The 22,943-nt window shown below is 40.1% G+C and overlaps 2 protein-coding genes across 2 annotated transcripts; one reads left to right on the top strand and one right to left on the bottom strand.

The window, feature by feature from the left end:
* Positions 1–109: 109 nt before the first annotated feature.
* Positions 110–11,913, top strand: slc25a37 (solute carrier family 25 member 37). The gene is made up of 4 exons (XM_080766987.1): positions 110–407; positions 5,158–5,386; positions 5,587–5,643; positions 6,983–11,913. Exons 1-4 carry the CDS (start codon positions 204–206, stop codon positions 7,510–7,512), a joined length of 1,020 nt encoding a protein of 339 aa, XP_080623113.1. The 5' UTR covers positions 110–203; the 3' UTR covers positions 7,513–11,913.
* Positions 11,914–20,691: 8,778 nt separating this feature from the next.
* On the bottom strand, positions 20,692–21,861 carry nkx3-1 (NK3 homeobox 1). The gene is made up of 2 exons (XM_080765057.1): positions 21,639–21,861; positions 20,692–21,519 (listed from the first exon to the last, which is right to left on the bottom strand). The coding sequence occupies exons 1-2, from the start codon at positions 21,814–21,816 to the stop codon at positions 21,113–21,115; spliced, it is 585 nt and encodes a 194-aa protein (XP_080621183.1). The 5' UTR covers positions 21,817–21,861; the 3' UTR covers positions 20,692–21,112.
* Positions 21,862–22,943: the final 1,082 nt, after the last annotated feature.

The following is a 22,943-nucleotide window of genomic DNA, read 5'->3' as shown; positions in this document are numbered from 1 at the left end:
TATCCCGCCTCGTTTTTGCGAGTCGCAAATGCGATTGGTCAAAGACAGCCAAGGTCCCGGGGCTCACGCCGCTGACGTCGCATGGGCGCTGGAACTCCAGTGTGTGTGTGATGCGATGGTGATGATGATGTTGTGGTCGTCCACGCTGGTTGTAGACTGTTATCTCTAGCAACGGCGTCTATTAAGATAACGCCGTGCCACGCATGGAGTTGAGCGCACGCCCTGCGCTGGCAACACTGGAGATGTCGGAGCTTCAAAGCAAGGACGGCGGCGAACCCTCCGACGGCGACGGCGACCACGACTACGAGAGTTTGCCACCTCATGTCTCAGTAATGACCCACATGACAGCGGGCGCCGTGGCGGGTATCCTGGAGCACACGGTCATGTACCCCGTGGACTCCGTCAAGGTAAACACTGGGAGTTGGGAGGAGGTGGTAACCCCCTACTCGGGGGGACACGAGGCTTGAGCGACAGGCTAGCATTCCAAAACTTTGCCACCCTCCCTACTGGCGCGATCACCGATCAGCCCTGTGCTGTGTGTCAATTCGGATGCATCGTGTCCGCATTCGGATACATTGCTACATGCTAACGTCTGGCTAACGTTGGCTTCAAAAACACACTACAGATGCCTGGTTCAGCTAACCTTCACTGTAGCGCATTGGACGCCACACAAAATGCAATGCATGCTCACTTTTACTGTCAAGTGGCGCCCATAGTCCTTAGAAGTAACGTTAGCCAAATAGCCAGTCGAAACGGCTCTATTAAATTGAACCTCATAGCGCGTTAGGTTAGATGGGGACGACAACAGTTATCCCGGTCCCTTCCCTTAATTCTCCATTCATCGTTAATCACTCAACTTCACCAACTTATCCGAAGCTTAGCTTCATTCACGTTTCTTAACCAAACATAGCGTGTCTAACCCATAATATGTTGCATGACGTTGGCCGTCTACAGTACAAAAGCGTCACGTTGAGCGCTAAAATGTACACTTCTAGTCTAGATTTATATTCAGAATCACTGACTGACATGACCTGAGTTACTTGTTACTTACAAGTGTACTGTTCTTGCCATTGAAACAATTGAAGGTCAAGTGCATGCCTGCATGGTTGTCATCTCTAGACTACGGTATGTCAAACCACTGACAAGACTTGTCACTGTGAATGAGTGAATGCATATGGTTTTAAAGGCCAGACAAAGCTCTATTTAGACTGTAGATGTAGGACAATGGTCAAGCTTATGTAATCGCCTCTTGTATAGTATACCTTGTGTAAGGTGTCTAGTCTAGCCTTAATGAAATTCACTGGTGAATTGAAAGACATTCTAATTTGGATTTCCTATGTGTACCAAACACTATTTGATAAAAAAAAAAATATATATTGCTCATTATAAATGCATTTCTTTCTGACACAGGTTTTGATACTGTTTTGGGGATTGTCAAATGGGTTTACTGGGTAGATTTGAGACAGCCAGACAAAAGCTTGTATGTACACAAGAACGTGCTAACCATTTGCTTGATTCAGTGAGCTTTGCCCCTGAAATCTCCTCTATATTGGTCAGCTATTGTTTTCCAACAATGCAGTATTTTCATAAATTGTCCAGTCTTGCTGGCTAACTCAAACAACAACGTTGATGCAATGCAACAGATGCATACATTAACAATCTTTAAAGGACAACTTTAGTTAGATGAGTGTTAATTTCTTTTCATTTGCTGCTTTCTTTTGTTTTAGGGCATTCGAGCATGAGGCTAAATATGTATTTCTTTACAATTTATTTTATAGCGATTTATTTTTTTATTATTTACTATAGTCCTACTAGACCCCAATAAATTACATCTGGCCACAGAAGATCACAGGATCTACTGACTGTGAAGGTAGCCTACTGGGGGGAAGCCATAATGTGTGTCATAGGCTCAACATGCCAGTTTGACACATTCAGTAGATCCCGTGATCTTTTGTGGCCAAATGTAATTTCTTGGGGTCTAGTAGGACTATAGTAAAGAATGCCCCCGGCCGCCCGCCCTGTCAAAAACAGCTAAAATCCCTAAAATAAGAGAAAGCAGCAAATGAAAAAACAATACACTCACCCTTTACTTTCTCTAATAACAACCTAAAACATGAACCTTGGTTGAAAAAAACTAAAGTTGTCCTTTAAGAAATAGTGTCATGATATTCTCCACGTCACAATGCAGTGATCTTGCCATAATGTAACTCCTATGTCTGGTCTACTCAATAGCATTACACACACAAGCAGTTGTCACAATTTCCTCTTGAGGTTGCTACGTGCTGCTAGATGATTGAGTTTGTGGAAAGTACAGTGCATGACAGGAAATGCAGAGCTGAAAAAAATTGGACAAATTGATAATATTTACATGGTTTGATTTTTTTTATACCCTCAAACTATCTGACATAATTTAGTACTGACATAATATTCTGATTTCCATAACAAGTGAAATAAAGTAATTGACTGATGTTGAACTTTAATACAAGGACATACACCTCAAATGTAATCATTCAGACAGAGGCTGATCATCCTGTTTGGTCTGCTTCCTTTTTCCCATCCTAACTATCAGAGGTTAGTGAGTGCAGTTAAGAGTTGAGTGTCTTGCTCAGGGCCACTTCAACACAGCGAGTGGGCAAGCTGGCTGTAGCCACAGTCTGTAGAGATTCATGTATAAAAAATAATGAAAATATGGGTTTAATGAAATATTAAGGTCTGTATGTAAATGATCACTGGTGTCAACAGTTATTATTTAGAAAGAAACATTTATCTATATGAATTTTGTGATTATGTAAATTTCATGATTTATATATATATTTCTTACTTTTACTTTCAGTCCTTACTACACTTGCAGTGTTTCAGACCTTAGAGAAGTTTGTAAAATATCAGTTGCAAAATATGTTTCCTGGTTTTCCTGGTATTAATTACAGCAATAGTTCAAAATGGCCTAATAAACCCACCAGTGAGCCTGCCTCAGCTAGACTTTCTAAAACAACAAGGTAAGGCCACATGTAGAAGACACAGGGAGTAGCCTCTGTCTTGTACTGATGCTAGGAGGGATCTTATCAGCATCAGAACCACACCCTCAGAATCAGCTTCACCCAGAAAAAGGGTGTGTGGATGATTGCTGTCCTGTACTAATGATTAGTAAACTGTCACTCAACTTTAGCTAATTCTGAATTGCAGACATTATAGAATAGTATTGTGGTAGATAGAATTTAGCCATATAACACAATAGTATTCCAAAAGGGATACTGATAATTAATGTAACACTTTAATTGGCTATAACTTAAGACCAAAGTGGTAAACTGCATTTATATGCAGAGTGAGAGAATGCAATTGTTATAACTTATATCTAGTGTTAACACATCACTCTTAGGCCCAGAGCAATGGTAAAGTGTCTATCATTTTTTATTTAAATCTAGAGAAGAGTCGGGATTTCATTTGGAGATTTACGCACATAGTGTGACATGCTGACAGACAATGAAAGACAACAACTACACACTAAAACACATTTAGTAATAAATAGCTAGAGAAAACTATAGTTTTCAACATTGGTTTGTTGCTAATTAATTTAGCAACAAAGTGGTTTAGGTAGCTAGCAAGTTCCAGGACTTTGATCCTTTCCTAGAAATAGCTGTCTGGGTAAAATACTTTTTGCAGAATGAAACTAATGGTTGCAATTTGAAGCTCCTCATCTGGATTTGCTGCAGCTCTGTGGTCTCTCTCTTGTCTTGATGTATTTGCATAACATGCTGAGAAGCAAATTCAAAAACACAAGCTTTACATAATTACAATCAATAAGATTGTAAAACTTAAATATTGTAATTAAGTAAACTGTGGTACCTTGGGGTGCTGATGGGTTCGATTCCTGAGCTGGGCAGACACTTGCTGTGGGTCACTCCCCGACTCCTTCCCGTTTCCTGTCAAATCTCCATTCTCCACTGTACTATCAATATAGGCAGAAAAGCCCCAAACGCATATCTAAATAAAAATAATGTTGTACGTTATTTGTTTTTTGGCCAAACATTTCAAGGCCCAATTGACACCAAACTGAGTGGTTGGTTGGTTTGGAACCAGTATACTCATACTGTATGTTCATCTCGAGTGCAAAGCATTAGTTTGAGTCAAACACTTGGTTGATCTTGAGGTGTTACAAAGGATTTGATTATTTAGTCATAGACCTAAAGTTCACACCATTAAGGGTTTAAAGACTCTGGCTCCTGGAGAAAATACATTCATTTTATACTATTATCAGTTGTGCCGACTTTAAACATGAACTGCCCAACCAGTAACCACAGAGAGCTTTGTGTCCCTCAAGTTCCAAAATTTGAATCGAACGGAAATGAAATTGATATTATATTGTTAAGCAGAAGGAAGGAAACACATGGGAATATGCTGAGGGAGATAGACTTTGCCTATCTCCGGAGCAGCCTCCGTACCACTTTGACAAATAAAAACATGCTTTGTGTTATCCAGATAACTTGGCATGGTAGAGTTGGTGTATAACAGGGCTGCATCATGCACTGAGCACTCCCTCACCCCAGGCTTGGAAGTGACGCATAATGGTGCGTTCACTTCAGATGGGCAGATGAAACGATGCAAAAACGTGTCGCAGCATAATTTGCTGCAGCTTCACGCGTCATACCTGGTACCTTCAATTACATGTTTTATTAAAGTGTTAAATATTGCCGTAGTGTCTGTCAAATACTTTCCACTTGGAGCTACTTGCAGTCACTTTTAGTTTTAGCCCTGCTGCCAATCGGGTTATGCGAGGTGTATGGAGCAGCACAGATTCTAGTGGCCACGGCCAGTAGGGCATTTAGGGCAGATTCACACTATGGTCCCGGGTGCGCACTCGGGACCACTTGGCAGATGTTGTGGTAGTGTGAATGCTGCCTACCGTTACCCAGAGGGGATCACCCAACCGCTCCCGGGAGTCGGGACCACATGGAGGTAGTCTTGGGACCGATTGAAGTGTACTTGGATATGGATCGATGCAATATGAAAGCATTGAATACAGTTGAATGAATTGTACTCGGGTACGGAAGAATCGAGGCCAATGTGAAATTGTAGCACATGCTGCTCTGTACAAACATACCAGCTCTCATATGTGACGGAACTAAACCAAGCAATGTCTTTTCCCGTTTTCTATTTTAGACGAGGATGCAGAGTCTACAGCCAGACCCTAAAGCCCAGTACAGTGGTGTGTACGAAGCTTTGAAAAGGATCATTCGGACAGAGGGACTCTTCAGACCGCTCAGAGGCCTCAACATCACCATGCTGGGAGCAGGACCGGCTCATGCACTCTACTTCGCCTGCTATGAACGGGTCAAACGCTCACTAAGCGATGCCATTCAGAAAGGAGGCAACAGCCATTTAGCTAATGGTAGCTTGTCATTCTCTTGTTGCAACTTCAATACACAATTCAGTTCAAACTCTTAGTGAATATGTATATACTATATTGTATGAATATGTAATATCCTCTCATGTGCTGGCACTATGTTTTAAATATTTAATCAATGATGATGACTAATGATTATTCATGTTCTAGCACATGTTCATCAGTATTCTACTGTGTTCTAACAGGATTGGCAGGCAGTGTGGCCACTGTTCTTCATGATGCTGTCATGAACCCAGCTGAAGGTAAGACTCTGAGCTGGAATCAGATTTAATTTGTGTTCCCTCGATTGAAGCATAAAATTGACCTATTCATATCCACGTATTATTGCATGCAGAGTTTTTGTGCTCAACTCAACGATTACTTTCTGGAAACTATTTGCTTCAGTCTCTTTCATTGAAGTTTTCTGAGCATAAATAAAATAAGTACTTGCTCATAGTTGATGCATACTACTTTTCAGTCTCTTGTAGGCATTGGCAGTGCAGTAGTATTCATGAATGTTTAGGATATAGTCAAAACATCCAAGAACATAGTGTCGTATTATTTTTGACAGCCTGATGTGACAATATAGGTGGCAGCTTTCAGAGATATCCTGCACGTGTCTTCACTTGAGCAATAAAGGTTTATAATGCAAATTCAACATTTCAGTCACACTGACCTTCATCAGGTAACCCATGAAGGTCAGTGCAATGTTTGGTGCACAACACCAAAAATATATCTGGTTTTCAGATCGTTAATATTAAATAATAACAGAAATAAAATAAAATACAAAGCTGTGATATGCCTTTTTATATACTAAATATATACATATTGTTGGGCTAATAGGGTATGGTATTGTTTGAAATTCTGAGCTCCATGTTCAAGAGCCACTGTTCTAAGCATGCTGAGGTGATACCAAATGGTAGTTGATACCAAAACAAAGACTGATTGGTCAAAATGAATTGTCACTTGCATAACTTCGTCCAAACAAACTCCCAGTCTGCTGAAAACTGTTAAATGTTTAAGCTAGCTTTTATAAATGTGACATTATTAATTAATATTAAGCAACTACATGGCCCGTTTCTCACCTAGAAACAGTGTTGTAAAGCAACATGGTTTCAAAGTGAAGCAGTCATCACTATCAGCTGTAACCTAAACCCACTTAGTTTCAGAGCAGTGCTGCTGGACTAACCCCTGGAATAACGAATGATCATATCTTTACTGTTCAAAATCCTACTAACATGTAACCAATGTGCTCATGCCTTTGCTCGTAGTTCCGCATTGTCCGCAGTCTGTAATAGCAGAGAATCCAACTCATATAGACCTGTTGTAACTAACCTATCGTTGTTATACCTTTCAATCCGGATGCTACCTCTGTGTCTCATTAGTTGTTGCTATGCATACATGTACGTCGATATATTCCATATCAGCTTATGAATCATTTGCTCACTCTCTCACTTACGGAATCATCACACTGGGTAGGCTGTCTAGCCGGAACCTCCATGAATATGCTGCCACTAAAGAGAGAGTGTGAGATGAACCGAATGTTTGAGGGTGTGTTGTTCTGACTGCTAAATAATTGCCTCTGTTCCTGCATGTCTGCAGTGGTGAAGCAGAGGATGCAGATGTACAACTCTCCGTATCGAGGCCTGTTCGACTGTGTTCGGACAATAACGCACACCGAGGGCATCGGGGCCTTCTATCGCAGCTACAGCACACAGCTGACGATGAACATCCCCTTTCAGGCAGTGCACTTCATCATATATGAACTGATGCAGGAACAGTTAAACCCCCACAGACACTACCACCCCGGCAGCCACATAGTGTCAGGCGCCGCAGCAGGGGCCATTTCGGCCGCCATAACCACTCCACTTGATGTCTGCAAGACCCTGCTCAATACGCAGGAGAATGTAGCGCTCAACTCCGTGCACATCAGCGGCCATTTGTCAGGGATGGCTAATGCTTTCAGGACGGTGTACCGACTTGGCGGTTTGGCAGCCTTTTTCAAAGGCGTTCAAGCTCGGGTGATCTATCAAATGCCCTCTACTGCCATTGCCTGGTCAGTCTACGAGTTCTTCAAGTACTTTTTGACCCAGCAACAGCTGGAGCGAGAGGCAGGCACCCGCACACTTTAACAGGGCGTGAGGGGAGGGGGGTAGGTAAGACACACTAGTAGTAGTCACACCTTGACAGCAGTCGCACTAGTCACTCCTTGACTGGAATCAAGGCACGAAGCCTGGAGGCTGTGTGTGCGTGTTTGTCTCTGTGTTGCCGAGTAAAGGACCTCTGGGGTTATTGTCTCAAAGGGAAGTTAGTTGCTGTCAGTTTTCTCTGCCGCAAGTAGAGGTGAATGTCCTCACTCATGCAAAACACATCGTGTGAATGCAGGGAGTCATCTGGTAGGGAATCCATATACTCATTTGGAGGGCAGCACTCCTTACATTCCACCCACCAAGCCTTCGTATGTTCTAAATGACCTACAGAACCTAAATATTTAGTGGAATGGGAGTATTAAAATGAATGAAGTTCTATACATCCTCCACTGCATCAAGCCCCATAGCTTAGAGAGCGTAGTTATTGTCCATAGAGCACGGACGACCCCACCCTGTTCGTCATCCCTCCCCAAATCACACCTTAATAACATACAGAACACTCCCAGCACTCCTTTTCTGCATATGTTTGACTGGATGTATGAATAATGAGTTTGCCTTCATTGATGTGTTTATCATAATATATTTATTTTATTAGCTTTTCAAGGCTTGCATTTTATGGTTGTTGAAGAAACACATTGGCTGTTTGCTTGTTTTATTTTTGTGTGTATATTTATAAAGAAATATTAGGACACATTCCTTAGTTTGGGTTCACAGTAAACGGAATAATTGCACTTTCAAAGTGCCTCTTGAATGTTGAACTCCATGCGTCAACGCATTTTCTTCTTTTTTTCTCATTGACAGAAATATGGGGGAAAATATAATTTTGCAATCTTCTGTTAATGAAGATATCAAATATAGTGGCTCTTCACTAGTAGAAAGGACTTATTAATATCCCTTTTAAGTTTTATTAGCCTTTGGTCATGACTCGAGGTTAAAGGCTTTGTAAACTTCTCATTAGCCTACTTTATTAACGTTCAGTGGATCCATCGTGTGAGAGAATCGCTTGCGAAAATACGCAGATCTACACGTCAAGTGGGTGTGTCCTGAGTCCTGACACGTAAGCCTGTAGATAACTTAATTTTGATGATTGATGACGTGTTTCATCTGACTTTGTTTCCGGATACCTTTTATGGTCTTAAATGGGGTGTGGAACAAGGCAAATGATCTCCATGTGACACGCTTGCGACTTACAAAAAAAAATGAGATACACCTGTGATCCTGAACTAAAGAATTGATGTATGCGTACACAAAACATACGGCCATACAAAATGTACAAGTTACAACCAGGTTTGTGAATGAGGCCCCATGATTTATTTTCTGATCCATGTCATAGTCAAATAAGCTGTCAAAATCCCAAAGTGCAAAATAGAGTAGATTTCTTTCCCTTTTTTTATTGTTTAGATTGGTGAAGTCATCAGTCATAGCTCACATAACCCCACTTATCCCTCCCCTGTCATTATTTGTTTTGTCCTCACTTATCCCTCCCCTGTCGTTATTTGTTTTGTCCTCACTTATCCCTCCCCTGTCGTTATTTGTTTTGTTTAACTTTATTCTCTCCAGAGAGATCATCTCTCTCTCAGAATCAAAAGTATGTAGACCGCAACGGTCCGATTATTTGCCTTGTTTAAGTGCAGTACTACAATGCTCTTGAATCACGCACAAAAAATGTATAATATAAAAATCCTATATGTTGCAGAGAGAGAAGGCATCTTTTATACAAAAGTATATACATATATATAGTTTGTGTTCGTGTGTGTGTGTGTGTGTATGTGTGTGTGTTCGTTTTCTTTTTTTTTAAGTCGAACCTTTTTTTTTTGTTATATCATTCAGGGCTGTTGCTTTGGATTATGGCCTTGTCACAGCATTCAGATATATGTGTGATTGTGTTCATATTTAGTGTATAAGTTTTTCTTGTTTGCATAAGTAAAGGTGGAGGACATGTCTTATACATTGAACATTTTATGAGCCAAGCCTTTGCAGATACATTCTGGAAAAGCAGCCTCTTTCAATGCGTTAGCCTGTAGACCTTTCTTACCGTGCGTCATCTCCCTCAGCTAATGCCTGATCATACTTCATCGTACGATTTCACCTACAAACAGGCGGTCAACAAGCTCGTAGATCTGCAATTTTTGGCGAGACATTGTTCTATGTTAAATGGATCATGATGAGCCCACATCATCATCCATGAAGCCAGTCAATTCATGTCCTAATTCAGTTGGCCAGCAAGCATGTTACATCATTTTTGTCCTGCTGTTTTAGTTGTGCATTTCCTGTCTGCCTCCTGGCTCTCCATTTTCCACTCTTGTCAAGACATTCCTTCAGATATTGATATAATCCACCACGATTTGTTTGTTTGACTTTGACAATTAAATGCTTACATTGTCTTCTAGTGAAGGCACATTGTCAGATTAGATCATGCACAACTTTATCACGCACAACTTTTAAAGAATTTGTTACTATTGCTAAAGCTAGGTTATGTTAAAATCCCAAAGAGCTGCATTATTTTCTATGCATTTTACATTGAAACGTATTGGTTTGTGGACTAGATTTTATGTGCCTGCACAGTAAAATCGTCATTAATTATAACCCTTGAGTGTACAGATGATAAATGGACTACTGTGTACCTATGAAAAAGCAATTCCTGTTGTCTTCATCCATTCTCTATAGGTTTTACAATATTTCAGCTTCCATATCAAATCTAGCTCAATGTGGATCATGGAATTCATAATATTTAGTCTGATACTACACTAATTTAAATGTTGGTTAATGATTTGTAAGGGCCTTTATTATAATAATTAGAATTACAGACTTATTGGTGGGTAGAAGCTTGTGTTCAATGTTTTGATTGTGCCAAGTTATATAAACCTAGTCCAATGTATCAAATCATTTGAGATGTCAACAAAAGTGAAATCTAGCTTAGTTTATTCAAATGGTTTATACAGTAAATCTAAATAGTTAACTATACAGTTGCTCATTCCCCTATACATTTTTATGGCATTCTTTATTCACTGTAGAGATTTACACTGCTCAAATAGTTTTAGTAGAAAAAATAATTTTAGACATTCTCAAATTTCAGATTTTTATGGTTTTATGACTTATTATCCAATACCATTGTTATTGGATAACAATGTTGATCAAAAGAAAATGCTTTGACATCTTCATGATGAAAATGTTCATGCTATTTGCAAAAGCAATTCTAGGGGATTTGGGAGTTGTGAGTGCCATTTACAATTGAAGAATTAAGATAATGTTAAATGATTGTGGAAATGCTGCTACAGTATGTAACACTGGAGCTCAAATAAAAATGGAAGTGATCAATGTTGCGTTGTCTTACTGATCAGTACGTCTTGACATGACTTAGTTTATACATTAGATTCTGCAACATAGATGTGGTGTTGAACTATTTTCCACTTATATTTGTTATTTTTTCTCTTCCATTTCTCTCCCATTCAAGTATTTTTCTCTCGGAAACCGTAAATCGTAAGAGATACAATTACAACACTTGAGGTTCATAGTACAGTGCCTTTCATAGGACAAAATAATTACACCAGTTGGCCTCATGGTGCCGTTATAACTACGTTTTGGACTACAACTCATCATAGAATTAGATTTATCCTTGGATCATGATAAACTCCCCATATAGTCCACGCCAATTTGCATCTGTATAGATTGTCCGCTGTTTAGAATTGTCTTTTTTCTAAATCTCACAAAATAGGATAAAGGATCTCCAGACAAATGCGATTGAAACGCATCATACAGTATTTTAATAGTCAACCTTTCAGCCGTAATTGGCTTCCAAATCAACCCCATGAGTCTGATGCTGAGTAGCCTAGCCCAGACAGAGTATTAAAAGGATAGAGACCGAACCGAAGCGACATTTCAGTGGAAGTTGCTCTGTGGCGTTTTGAAGCACCCGGAGAACCTTCTACTTCCTCGTTTATTTCTTCCGCTTTATTGCATACTCATGAGACCTCTTCCGTTGGCCCAGACTGTATGATGAAGCGTTTGGAAATCGCAGAGGCAACAGTCTGGTAACGCGAGACTAACTTGCAAAATGCGAAAGCCTGTGCATAGATGTGCCATGCAATGGTAGGCCTCAGGCCTACCATTCTGAAATTTAATTTATATATACTAGCCCTTACCCGTTGTGAGATATTTGCCCCCATCTTGTGGCCGTGGGGGGTATTGCGCCCGGGCGCATTGCCCATCGTGTGGTGATGTAAAAACAATATTTGTACAGTAAATATGACAGTTGCGTCTGTAAATAGTAGCCTAGCTGGATTCTGGGAGCGTGCAGAATATTTTTGGCATGGAGAGATGTGTGCTAATAGTGTGGCTCGGTCGGAGATAGACCACAGACGGAGACCACGGCTGTAAACGGCTGTAAACGGCTGTTTTAATCCACTAATAAATTCATTATTAATCAATCAAATCGAAAAAAGGGCTCCGTTAAGACCTCCATATAATTATGGTCCATGCCTGTGTGAAAAGTGGGAGTGATTGGTGCAGCCAATGATGAGATAACGCTCTGTCAGTGACATTCATTCAGACAGACATTCAGACATTCGCTGAATTATAGTATGATATATATACTGTATATATAAAATTTCAGAATGGTAGACCTGAGGCCTATATATATATATATATATATATATATATATATATATATATAGGCCTCAGGTCTACCATTCTGAAATGTAATATATATATATATATATATATATATATATATATATATATATAAATTAAATTTCAGAGGCCTCAGGTCTACCAACTTAATTTAATTATATATATATATAAATTAAATTTCAGAATGGTAGACCTGAGGCCTACCATACCAGGCCTGAGGCCTACCATTGCGTGGCACATCTATGGTGTAAAGCCCCATTCAGACCGAAGAAGCTGCTTTAAAAAGCAGAAGCAGAAATCTAAAAGACGCAGCTTTTTTTTGAGAAAGTGGGCGTGTACAAGGTACCTGTCACTCAAGCTGCCTGGACTGGCTGTCTGGCTTTGAGACGAGAGACGGGCAGTTTGAGCAGATGCGCATTTGAAAGTCTAAAATGTAAAATAGCGACTGTAGAGGAGAAATAATGATATATTTAGTTACATCATAACCTATGTATGGATGAATAAATAATATAATCTTGGTAAACTTGTTTGTAAATAACCGAACGGACCGGATCTCAATCCTCCCCGTCTTCAGTGTTCATGTCTCCCCCCCACACTCCGCTCTCCTCTCCCCCCTAGGCCACGAGCGAAACACTCCGGGCATTGTTTTAAATGGCGGCTCTGTATGTAATGTTAATGTTGATTTAGAAAGAGCATACCGTAGAAATACAATTGTATGTATCCAGCACGTCGTAAAAGCAATTAAAACAGCTTATGTTTACGTGCGATTTCCGGACATTCAGTCCCAAGTCTCCCGTGGAAGGGAGCTCCTATCTCGGCGCTGTCTGAAATGATTCCCTCAAATAAATATATGCGATTGGTTTATCGATTCAGAACGCAGCAAACCAATCACAAAACATGGGCAACATATTGCATAAATAGAGGGGGTACATATTACAACTGATATAAAGGCTATTAATTATTTTTTAAAGGTATGATTCACGGTGCCCACGTTTCAACAATCAACATACAATGCAGCGACACACACACACACACACGAAAGTGGACCGACTTCTGGACCCTGTGGCCCGGCCCGCGGAGGACCCCCTAAGTTGAGACTGGGTGTCGAGGAGCGTACACCAGTGGTCAACGCCCTGTGCTCAGGGCGAGGTCCCGCGACAAGGGCAATTAATTTTAGTGCGAGGAAACGTCCCGCAAATCGTCTCCGAGCACAGCTCTCCTCGGCGTTCCAGTACTGGGGACTACTGTACTGTGTACTGTGTGTGTGTGTGTGTGTGTGTGTGTGTGTGTGTGTGGGGGGGGGGGGGGGTACATACAACTGATATAAAGGCTATTAATTATTTATTTTAAAGGTATTGATTGACGGCGCAAAAGCTTCAACATACTACCGAGAGACACACGAGGATCGGCACAGAAACGCGCTGAGAGCGGGCTGCTACTTCCCTCTTCTCGGGGAAGGTTTTGGCGAAAACTCCCGACACAACTATTGTTTAGTTGTTTGTCTATCTATCTATATCTGCTAATTTATCAACCGTGTGTGTGTGCACTGTTTAGTCCACAATCAGCGTCAGCGACGGATAGCGTTCCGGAGAGTTCAGTTCAGTAGTCCATCCATAGCTTCGATGAGAACCGGAGGGGGGGGTGAATGCACGATGACTTGTCCCCAGAAACGTGACACTCGCGACGGCACACGGAACACAACCTGTTTTCACCGCTTCGACAACTTGTTTCTCATATAAACTTTAATTTCTATCACAAAATATGCTATGGTCTTGCCAAATATCCATTCATATTTCATATACAGCCCATATTCAAAAAGTTTCTTTTTTAATGCGGACAATTGGGTCGGACAGCTTTCCAGAGGGTTTTCGGTTTTGTAAAATGAGCTCAACTCCGCCTCCTCAAACCACGCTGTGCTCTGATTGGCTACACGCAGATTTTTAAAGCTCCAGCTTTTAAAAGCTGCTTTAAAGTTAAGCTCCGGTGAGCAAAAAAAAAAGCAAAAACAAAAAAAAGCTATTGTTCCAGCTTTTAAACGCAGAAGCTGTTCAGCATAGAGATAACATGGGACGAAGAAGCAGAAGCTAGCTTCTGCTTCTTCAGTCTGAATGGGGCTTTAGAGGTGTCCTTTGGGAAACCGGGCCATTGACATAGTCATAGAGTGATCCATTTATTCAACACTTTACCAAAGCACTATTGGGCAGAGTCATCCATCCAATGAACTACAATCTCTTTGTGACCAGGAAGGGAATTTTATTAGATTTACATCTGAAGCTGTCAAGTCACTGTACTGTGGCAAAAATATAATTGACTCCTAGAACAACATATCTAGAAGCCGTTGGAGCTGCTGTGCTGAGGTGGCACAGTTTTCTTCTCAGAGAAACACTGAAGACAGTTTGCTTCACTAGTGCAATAATCTCTGTACACTCAAAGTAAAATTAACAGAGGATTTTACTGTGTATACTCCCTGGATGGTGTGATTGAGACAATGATAACATAAAATAAACAGTGTTCTAAAAGATGAAAATTAGGTTTACAGTGAACTTCATTCTTGTTTACGGTGCCAAACATTTTTGCCAAACATTTTTCAAATCATGTTAAAATCTGCATTCTTGACAAATGTCACTATCCTGTATATTACCACGTGTGTGCTCCAGCGTTTACAAAAACACCTATTATAGAAAATAATAATACAGTTTAAAAATATGTTTATCTGTCTATTTGTGTTGCTATTAAGAGCTTAGTTGGTTATTAAAATATGTCTTACTCTCCACTGCTATTCTTTATTTTTCATGTAGCCACTGACTATTTGTTCAGATTTCTGGTTATAAAGCACTATCATCTGCTGGAATTGTGTAACACCAACAGAGGGCACTACAATACCTTGGCTTGAGGTGCTTGAGGAAACGGGGATGATGTGAAAAATGCTGGGGGTCTTTGGGCTTAACCAACCGGTGGAAAATGTAACTTGGTCTTCATGTTGATTTTGTGTAACATTGTCACCTTATGCCCATATTCTTAAATAAATTCCAACAAGGGAGAACCTTATTCTTATTATCAACACCAACTTGCTACATGCTATGTACAATTGTACATTACCTCAACATGCTGCAAATGTTTCATAATTTATTTTGAACACATTTTTCTTATCCTTTTTCATGAGGGGTTACTTATTACACTCTTCATATCTTTCTAAATTTAACATAACTTTAACCACAGTTTTCTGTTCCCACGAAACATTTGTAAATAAAAACGGACATGCCTCATGGCACGTACACAGGTGTAATGCCATATTGTCCATGATTTGTTTATCTTTTGCCCTGGTGTATGTGAAACTTGTTTATCTGAAGCGCACAATGAAAAGAAAAACTGCCCGTTTTCCCTGTCGACAGTACATTTCTCCAATCCCCTATCTGCAATAAACTGTCCCACCACTTTATGTCTGGGAGATAACGCCATTTAAAGATTTCCACTGTCTGTCTTTTTCTAAGAATTGGACACTTCATAATTTCCAGCCACACACGTTGTTCACAGGCAGATAATGTGATCAACGTTAACCATCGCATAAAGTTGAATCCCGCAGTCTATCTGTTGATAGGAGAAGAAAGGATCTTGTCTGCTGGTGCCGTAACATGAGGGATCTAGTTACACTGTCCTAGGAAGTTTATGAATCTTCTCTTGTGCAAAGGCTGGGGCCATGCTTTTAAACCCGCTTTATCAACTAAAACAAATTTGTCAGCAAGTCACGGCATATTGGAACACTGACAAAGGCAGTCTTTGTGGTTGATGTTTGGTTCCCCCCCATCTGTAAAGGAGATCTGTTTGTTTCCCAAAGCATCAGTGGGCACCTTGAAGAGCTGCAATGATGGCATGGCCACGCTGTTCACTGCATCCTGTACGGACCATTCAGATTCCCAATAATATGAGATGACAGTTAAGCACAAGGGCATAGAGTTAGACCCTTGTTACATTACCTTAAGATACATTTTCTGTGCCACAGTTTAGATTGTACATACCGATATAGACATTTGACAGTATTGTTCATAACAAATGTTCTAGCTAACTGAATCTGAATACATTTCTGCTCTAACAACATGACTATTCTGAAATTGTCCTATTAGGCAAACATTCTGCAAAATTGGCTTGTAGACCAGCTATTTTCAGCTATTTGGTGTAGAGGGAAATTGAGGGGACCCAGAATAGACCCCTGCGAGACCCCACTCAACAAAGTATACAGGGTTTAAGTGGTTAAACTTCCCTGTACTGTTATTTTATAGAATTCTCGATGGCCACAATGCCTGGGAGGAGTATGTCTTTAACATGCATGTCTTTTGGTTGATAGGACTATATTTGGCATTTCTTGACAGGCAGCTCCTTCTTCCTTCCTTTGAGTGGAGATAAGGCTTCAAAATCAACGCTTCTATCAAGGGCAGTTATGTTGTAATCTCCACCTAACAGCTTTTGATCTATGACTTAGAAAAGCCAGTTAATCCAGATGGTAGGAAGAGACCTGGTGGCACTCCCCTAAAAAAAAAACATAAAAGAAAGAGAGTGAGAAGGAGACCAGGATGGGGTTGTTTCTTTCAGCATTTGTGAACCAATGTACCGTGTCCCGTTCAGCCTCTGGGAAGTGTAAGCATTACAATGGCAAGTAGAATACAATAGTTTTAACCTTCAGCTTTGCACATCAACAAGCGTCTTTATCAGATGCGCAAGGTCTTATACAACCTGGCTGGTGGCAGAGACACACAGAGATACTGGTCAGGCTCACAATGCCGTCAAAACAGATGCTATCTGCTCACTCACTCAATGTCTAATTACCTGTTTACTCAAAAGACTTTGCTTGAGTGATTCAGCTGTTGGCAGGTGATAGTAGTAACTCACTTCAGTTTTTGCAGCTATTGAGTTAAGTTTTCTGAAAAGCTAAATATATATATATATATATATATATGCTGTATATATATATAGTATAGGAGTAACAGGTATAAATAAGTAAATGAAACTAGAAGGAACACATCAAGCAACCAAAAACAGGAACATTGAAAAAGACTGATCAGTCCTTTGAATAAAACAAACAACTAAAATTATCTGTAACACTTGCGTGGCAGGTGGTTCCAAGGTAGGCTACAGAGTCCAGACTACAAAGTGTCAGACAGATCACAGCTGTGAAAGCCCTCAGACATTGTATCTCAAGTTCATCTCATTTCTGCTTACACTTGACTTATGCTACTGTAAACATGCCCTCCCTTAAAATATGTACAGTATTGCTCTAAACTCTTCATGCCATCTTATCAGTTCAGGAATCTTAAGAGGACACTATACGCTCCTTTAAATCAGTCTGGGCAGGCAACCTGCGCAACTACAATGTTAAAAGCTGCAATATGTAACTTAATTAAGAGTAAAACGTTATTTTAACCAATCTGTCTGGCAAAGTTTGCTATTACATTATAACTATCTAGTATCTAGTGCATCTGCTGTGGTTGGACTGATGCATTTAGAGCTTGATAGGACATGAAACGTTCGGATTGCAGCTTTATGTATACAGTTGTCTAGATTTAAACCATCCTTTATATGAGACAGAAACAGAAAGGACATTTCAAGGAATGGTTCCTAGTAAAAGGAAAATGGTGGTGACATGTCATAGTTGACAAATTGAAGTTACAGAGCATTTACAGCTTGAAATGTAGGGGCAGTCAGCGAGTTCTCAGTGCCAGATTAGTGATAATGTATTGCAGTAATGTTTCTACAAACCGCCTTCCTTCGTACTGTCCACTCCACTCTCTTTAGTCTCATTTGAGTTCACTGTTTTAAACAATACTATACATTAAAGCTTGTTCAAACTCTTGTCGTTGAGATGATCGGAAGTTGATGTTGTAAGCACATAGTACATACTTTTCGCATGCATATTGTCAGAAGGGGTGTGCTTCTGATGTGGGTGCTAATCTCGTGCTATGCATGATTGGCAAATGGCAACATGTGAACTGCATGCAGGCTCTCCCAAGAAGGGATTAGGGATGTCCTTACCTTTTTTGAGTGGTGCAACCACTCCTATAGACAGTTATGTGTGTCCCTGTGTTCCTGGGTCTGTCCCCGGCTGGCTGGGTCTGTCACTGTTGCGCAGCCTAACACACACACACACACACACACACACACACACACACACACACACGTCATTTTATGTATACTTTTCCTCATCAATGGGGTAGGGTAGGCTATCCTATTACCCATCCGCCATGCGTAGGGAGGTAAAATATGACTCATCTTGGATATCAGTCATCAACATAGTCCATCTACATTATGTCATAAAAAGGGCCGGATGACAATCAAGTGACATTGAAGGAAAGTTAAGCAGGGTATCTTACTTTGGTCCAAGCTTGGGAAATTTGTGGCCCTTATTTAGGGCAACAAAGGGGCCATGAGATAAAGGAGAATGGATGATATCAATGCATAAAAACAACAATTCTGCTCGCTTGTCTACAAAAATAGTAACGAAAAATAAAGGTAATGGATCGCAGTCAGTGACAAGTGAATTTCAATTAATTTTACATCATACTGAACGACAGACGTTTCGGCTCTCCAGCCTTCATCAGTGTTGTCACACTCACACGGATGAAGGCTGGAGAGGCGAAACATCTGTCCATTACCTTTATTTTTTGTGATATTGATTTGAGTAGATGACGCACCAGAAGTCAGAGCGCAGTGGTTACAAGAAAAGTAATCAACAAAAATTGTAAGCCATCAATATCTCCATGTTGGAGGTTATTAAAACCACGCTCTTCTTTTTTGGTTTTATGTGCCAAACTATTTTTTAAGGTCATGTAATGCAGTCTGGCTCCATGGCAGTGATTTTTAACAGTGGCATACTGGCATAAAAATGCTTATGGTGGGATATGTGGGGTATAAACTAAAATGTTATTAACTGTTAATTGCAGATATTTATTTTCTTATAGAATAACAATAATTTGCCTTGCAATGTTACATACAACCACTCTTATCCTGTTTTGATTGTCTGCGTATCCAATGTGTCACACAGAGCTTTAAGCATGTGTGCTATTAATGAATAGTACTTATTTATTTATTTTATTTTATTTGATGCTGCCACAATATTTTGTGTATGGTGCTCACAACATTTATATATGTACATGTTATCTCGTTGATATGTTCACATATCACATATACTGTCATTGCTTGATTTACTGTATACCCTGAATCTTGAATAAACAAAACAGTGAAAAAAAAGGAATGAATAGTACTGATTTGATTTAATACACTAACAGGTGGAATCAGTGGCAGCCTCCTGTCAAAAGCGACAATTTCTCTGCTTGGTTTTAAGGACCATGCTGTTTTTTCATGATGTCACCGGAAGAAAATTAACGTAGCATAGCTTAGGGTGCAGAATGACTCCATTTAAATGGATGGATAGGGGTAGGGACTTTTTGCCTCATTCTTTAGACAGGGCCCTCATCTCTGCTTCAGATAGTGCAGATGAGTTATCTCTAGTGTCTGTGGAGTTTACCTGTATTATCAGAGTTTAACTCCAGAGAGATAATTTGTTCTCTTCAAACATGCAGTTACTTCTATAAAACCTTTCGCTGCCTAGGTAGTGGGGACAAAGAAGATTATGACATATTTAAAAGTTTAATGACTTTCAAGAAAACAAATCCATTCCAATGGGATAATCTAAACAACTTTGAAAATGTAATAATATGCCATTCCACAGTGAAGTATAAATCATCATCAAGTATTATTCTGATAATTTAGTTTTCATTTTAGAAACGGATTCCAATGGTCACCATCACTTCCACAGTATCTGTTTATTTTGTATCCTGTGTGAGTTCTTTGTCCTAATTAGATAAAATTGGTATGGTATGGTATGGTAGCCTCTCTTTGGAGACAACCTCCATTTATACTGACAATGAATAACAAATAACACGTCTACAGGTTAGTTCTTTTTGTAGTGCAAGGACTCCTCTCATTCCAACAAGGATTAAGTCAGGTGGTAGAAGCACTTATTTGTATGATATTTTGTGTAATTAATATAACACTGTTACATTGGCCTATAGTAATGGTTACTGGAATATAATTAAGTATTAACAAACACAAAAATCACTTACAAAACCTTTAATGCAAAAAGAACACGTGTTAAATATAGCTCTAAATGTTGATTCTGTTGCTATAGCACTAGCTATGTATGTAAGCTAGTATGAGTGTGTGTTTAGTTCAGTCTCCCACTCTCCATGTCTCAGCTTTATAGGTTTTTTTGGGCGACTTCGCCGAGCTTTGGGGTGACCGTACCGGCCGTAGGGGCGATCGTTTTTCACTTTTGGAGCGAGATGGATAAGGTCAAAAGTCAAAGTCACAATTAAGTGATGACAAAGACAAAACACTACAATACAGTACAATGTAAGCTTATAAATGGGTACCTACTTTCCTGAATGGATGAAAATGTCTGCTTATTGCTTAATAAAGAGCTGTAGAGCCAGGGAGATGAATATAGAAGGGTTAAAGCTCTCTCTCTCTCTCTCTCTCTCTCTCTCTCTCTCTCTCTCTCTCTCTCTCTCTCTCTCACACACATACACACACACCACTTGTTTACACTAACTTTAAATTATAGATCTGATGAAGCTATTCAAACACTGGAAATAACCTTGCTTGCTTTTTTTTTTAAACATAGAAATTATAGTAAAATTTAAATCAAATGCCATCAAGATTCAATTAAGATTTCATGATAAACCTATAGAGTGATTTTAACAGTTTTTATGATACAGTCTGCAGATTACATTTCATGTAGTTACAAAAATAAAGAAACAAGCATAATATTCAGAATAGCCTATAGGTCATAATAAGCTTAAGTAGGCTACTGTATTAAGAAGAATGCGTCTGAAACTTCTAAACCAGTGTGCGTCCCAACACGAGTCCCCTTTGCCCTTTGGTGTCATTGTCACATGTCAAGTCACCACAATGTCGGTGTCCAGTGAAGTCGAGTGAAGTCACACAAGTTTGGAGCTCGGTACGTGTGCGTTTTGTAAAAAGTGGCCAGTATTGATGCTCTGACAAATTCGTTCTCCAGACCCAGTCCTTCCGACTTGTAGATGTCCTTGCATAACTCGTCGGTTTGCTGTTTTCGTTTGGTCTTGTATCTCCTGTTCTGGAACCAGATTTTCACCTGGGTCTCGGTCAGTCTCAAGGTGCCGGCCAGGTGAGCCCGCTCCGAGGCGGACAGGTATTTCTGGTGGTTAAATGTCTTCTCCAGTTCAAGCACCTGCAGGTGCGTAAAGGCTGCGCGCGAACGTTTTTGTTTCCCCGACGTTGTGAAGCTGCCTGTCGCCGAGGTGTTGGGATATGATGTGTCGCAGGACTCTGCGAACGAGAAGAACATACTACCATCAATCGGGTGAAATGCAATTAACTCTTTATGGGATTTTTATTTTCATAGCAAACGCCGATGGTATAGCTATAGCTGATGATGATACACTCACCTCGCTCTCCAAATGACATCTCCTGTGCGCCCAACTGTTCTGGTCCACTCTCGGACTTTTCCCACTGTGGACACATTCTCGTCTTTGGCTGTAGGCCATTAAATCCTGTGCTTTCTGTAATTGAGAGAATGTCCTCTATGAGGAACGACGTAGTCCGAGGTTTTAGTGTCAACGACATCTCTCGGTGCAGTAAAGTCGTCCACCGCGTGGCACACACAACTGTTCAAACTGTTTGTGACATCCATTTAAGTGCATGCGGGGGGAGTAGCACTGTCAAGGGAAGGAGGCGGGGCAAACAAATTCAACTTATGGTAGCCCACATCATTGAGGAGCCCAATATGAATTCAGTTTATGACTAGATTTTACATACTATAAATTAAAAGGAAAATATAGTAATCTCTGTTGTAGTAAGTAAAGCAAAATAATAATAATTTAAAAAAAAATCTGAAATAGGCCTTGATGGCTCTGAGATTTCGGACAGCCTCACAGTCTGAGTGTGAATGACCACTGACCTGGTGTGTGTGTGTGTGTGTGTGCCTCCAGGGGGCTTTCCATCCTCTCAGAGAGGGTCAGTGTGGGTGGCCACCCTGCCCTGATGCTATAGTATGGGCTAATGTGTTCAACACATTTAGGTCTGCTACCAAACTGAGTAACTGACACATTCATTCATTGTCCAGTGGCTGTTTATTTGTTGTTCTCCATTCTCCCTCTTTTGAGGGGAAGGGATGTTTTTACTATAGTGGCATGCATAGTCCTCAGAGAATTCACGCTCTGTTTGGAATAACATGAATTTAGGAATGCCAAATATCCTGCCCTGATGACGCTTGGGGTTCACAAAGTAGCCTATATAGCACTTTTTATAGCAGTCAAACATAAGTGTCAACTAATATTGAAATTACAAGAACCCTGAAATGGTGTTTATAAGTATGCTCTTATTGCTCTACATATAGTTAACTAGGTGTTCTTAAGCTTCTTCATGTTGTGTCAGGCTAGCAGTGCACCGTGTTTAGATGATAGGCTAGATATCACTTCACCTTGAATTATTATCTCTGTGTGTGTATATATATATATAGTATATACACACACATCACTTATTTGATATTTATATACCTGACTGGATCCTTTAAAAGACTATAGCTCTATCTTAACTCTTTACTAGACATTTATTCTGGCTTCTCTGACTGCTACTTTGTACTGTATATGAAGCAGCGGTCACTGAACGGGGCAGATGTTTAGTTGCAAAGTGCATGTCTTGTCACTTCTTTAGGACCAGGCATGTCATTACAGGTCGTTATGACCCTTTGC

This window comes from Protomyctophum bolini (genome assembly GCF_963924005.1).
Source record: "Protomyctophum bolini genome assembly, chromosome: 6".
NCBI lineage: Eukaryota > Metazoa > Chordata > Actinopteri > Myctophiformes > Myctophidae > Protomyctophum > Protomyctophum bolini.
This window is presented reverse-complemented; position numbering and strand designations above follow the sequence as displayed.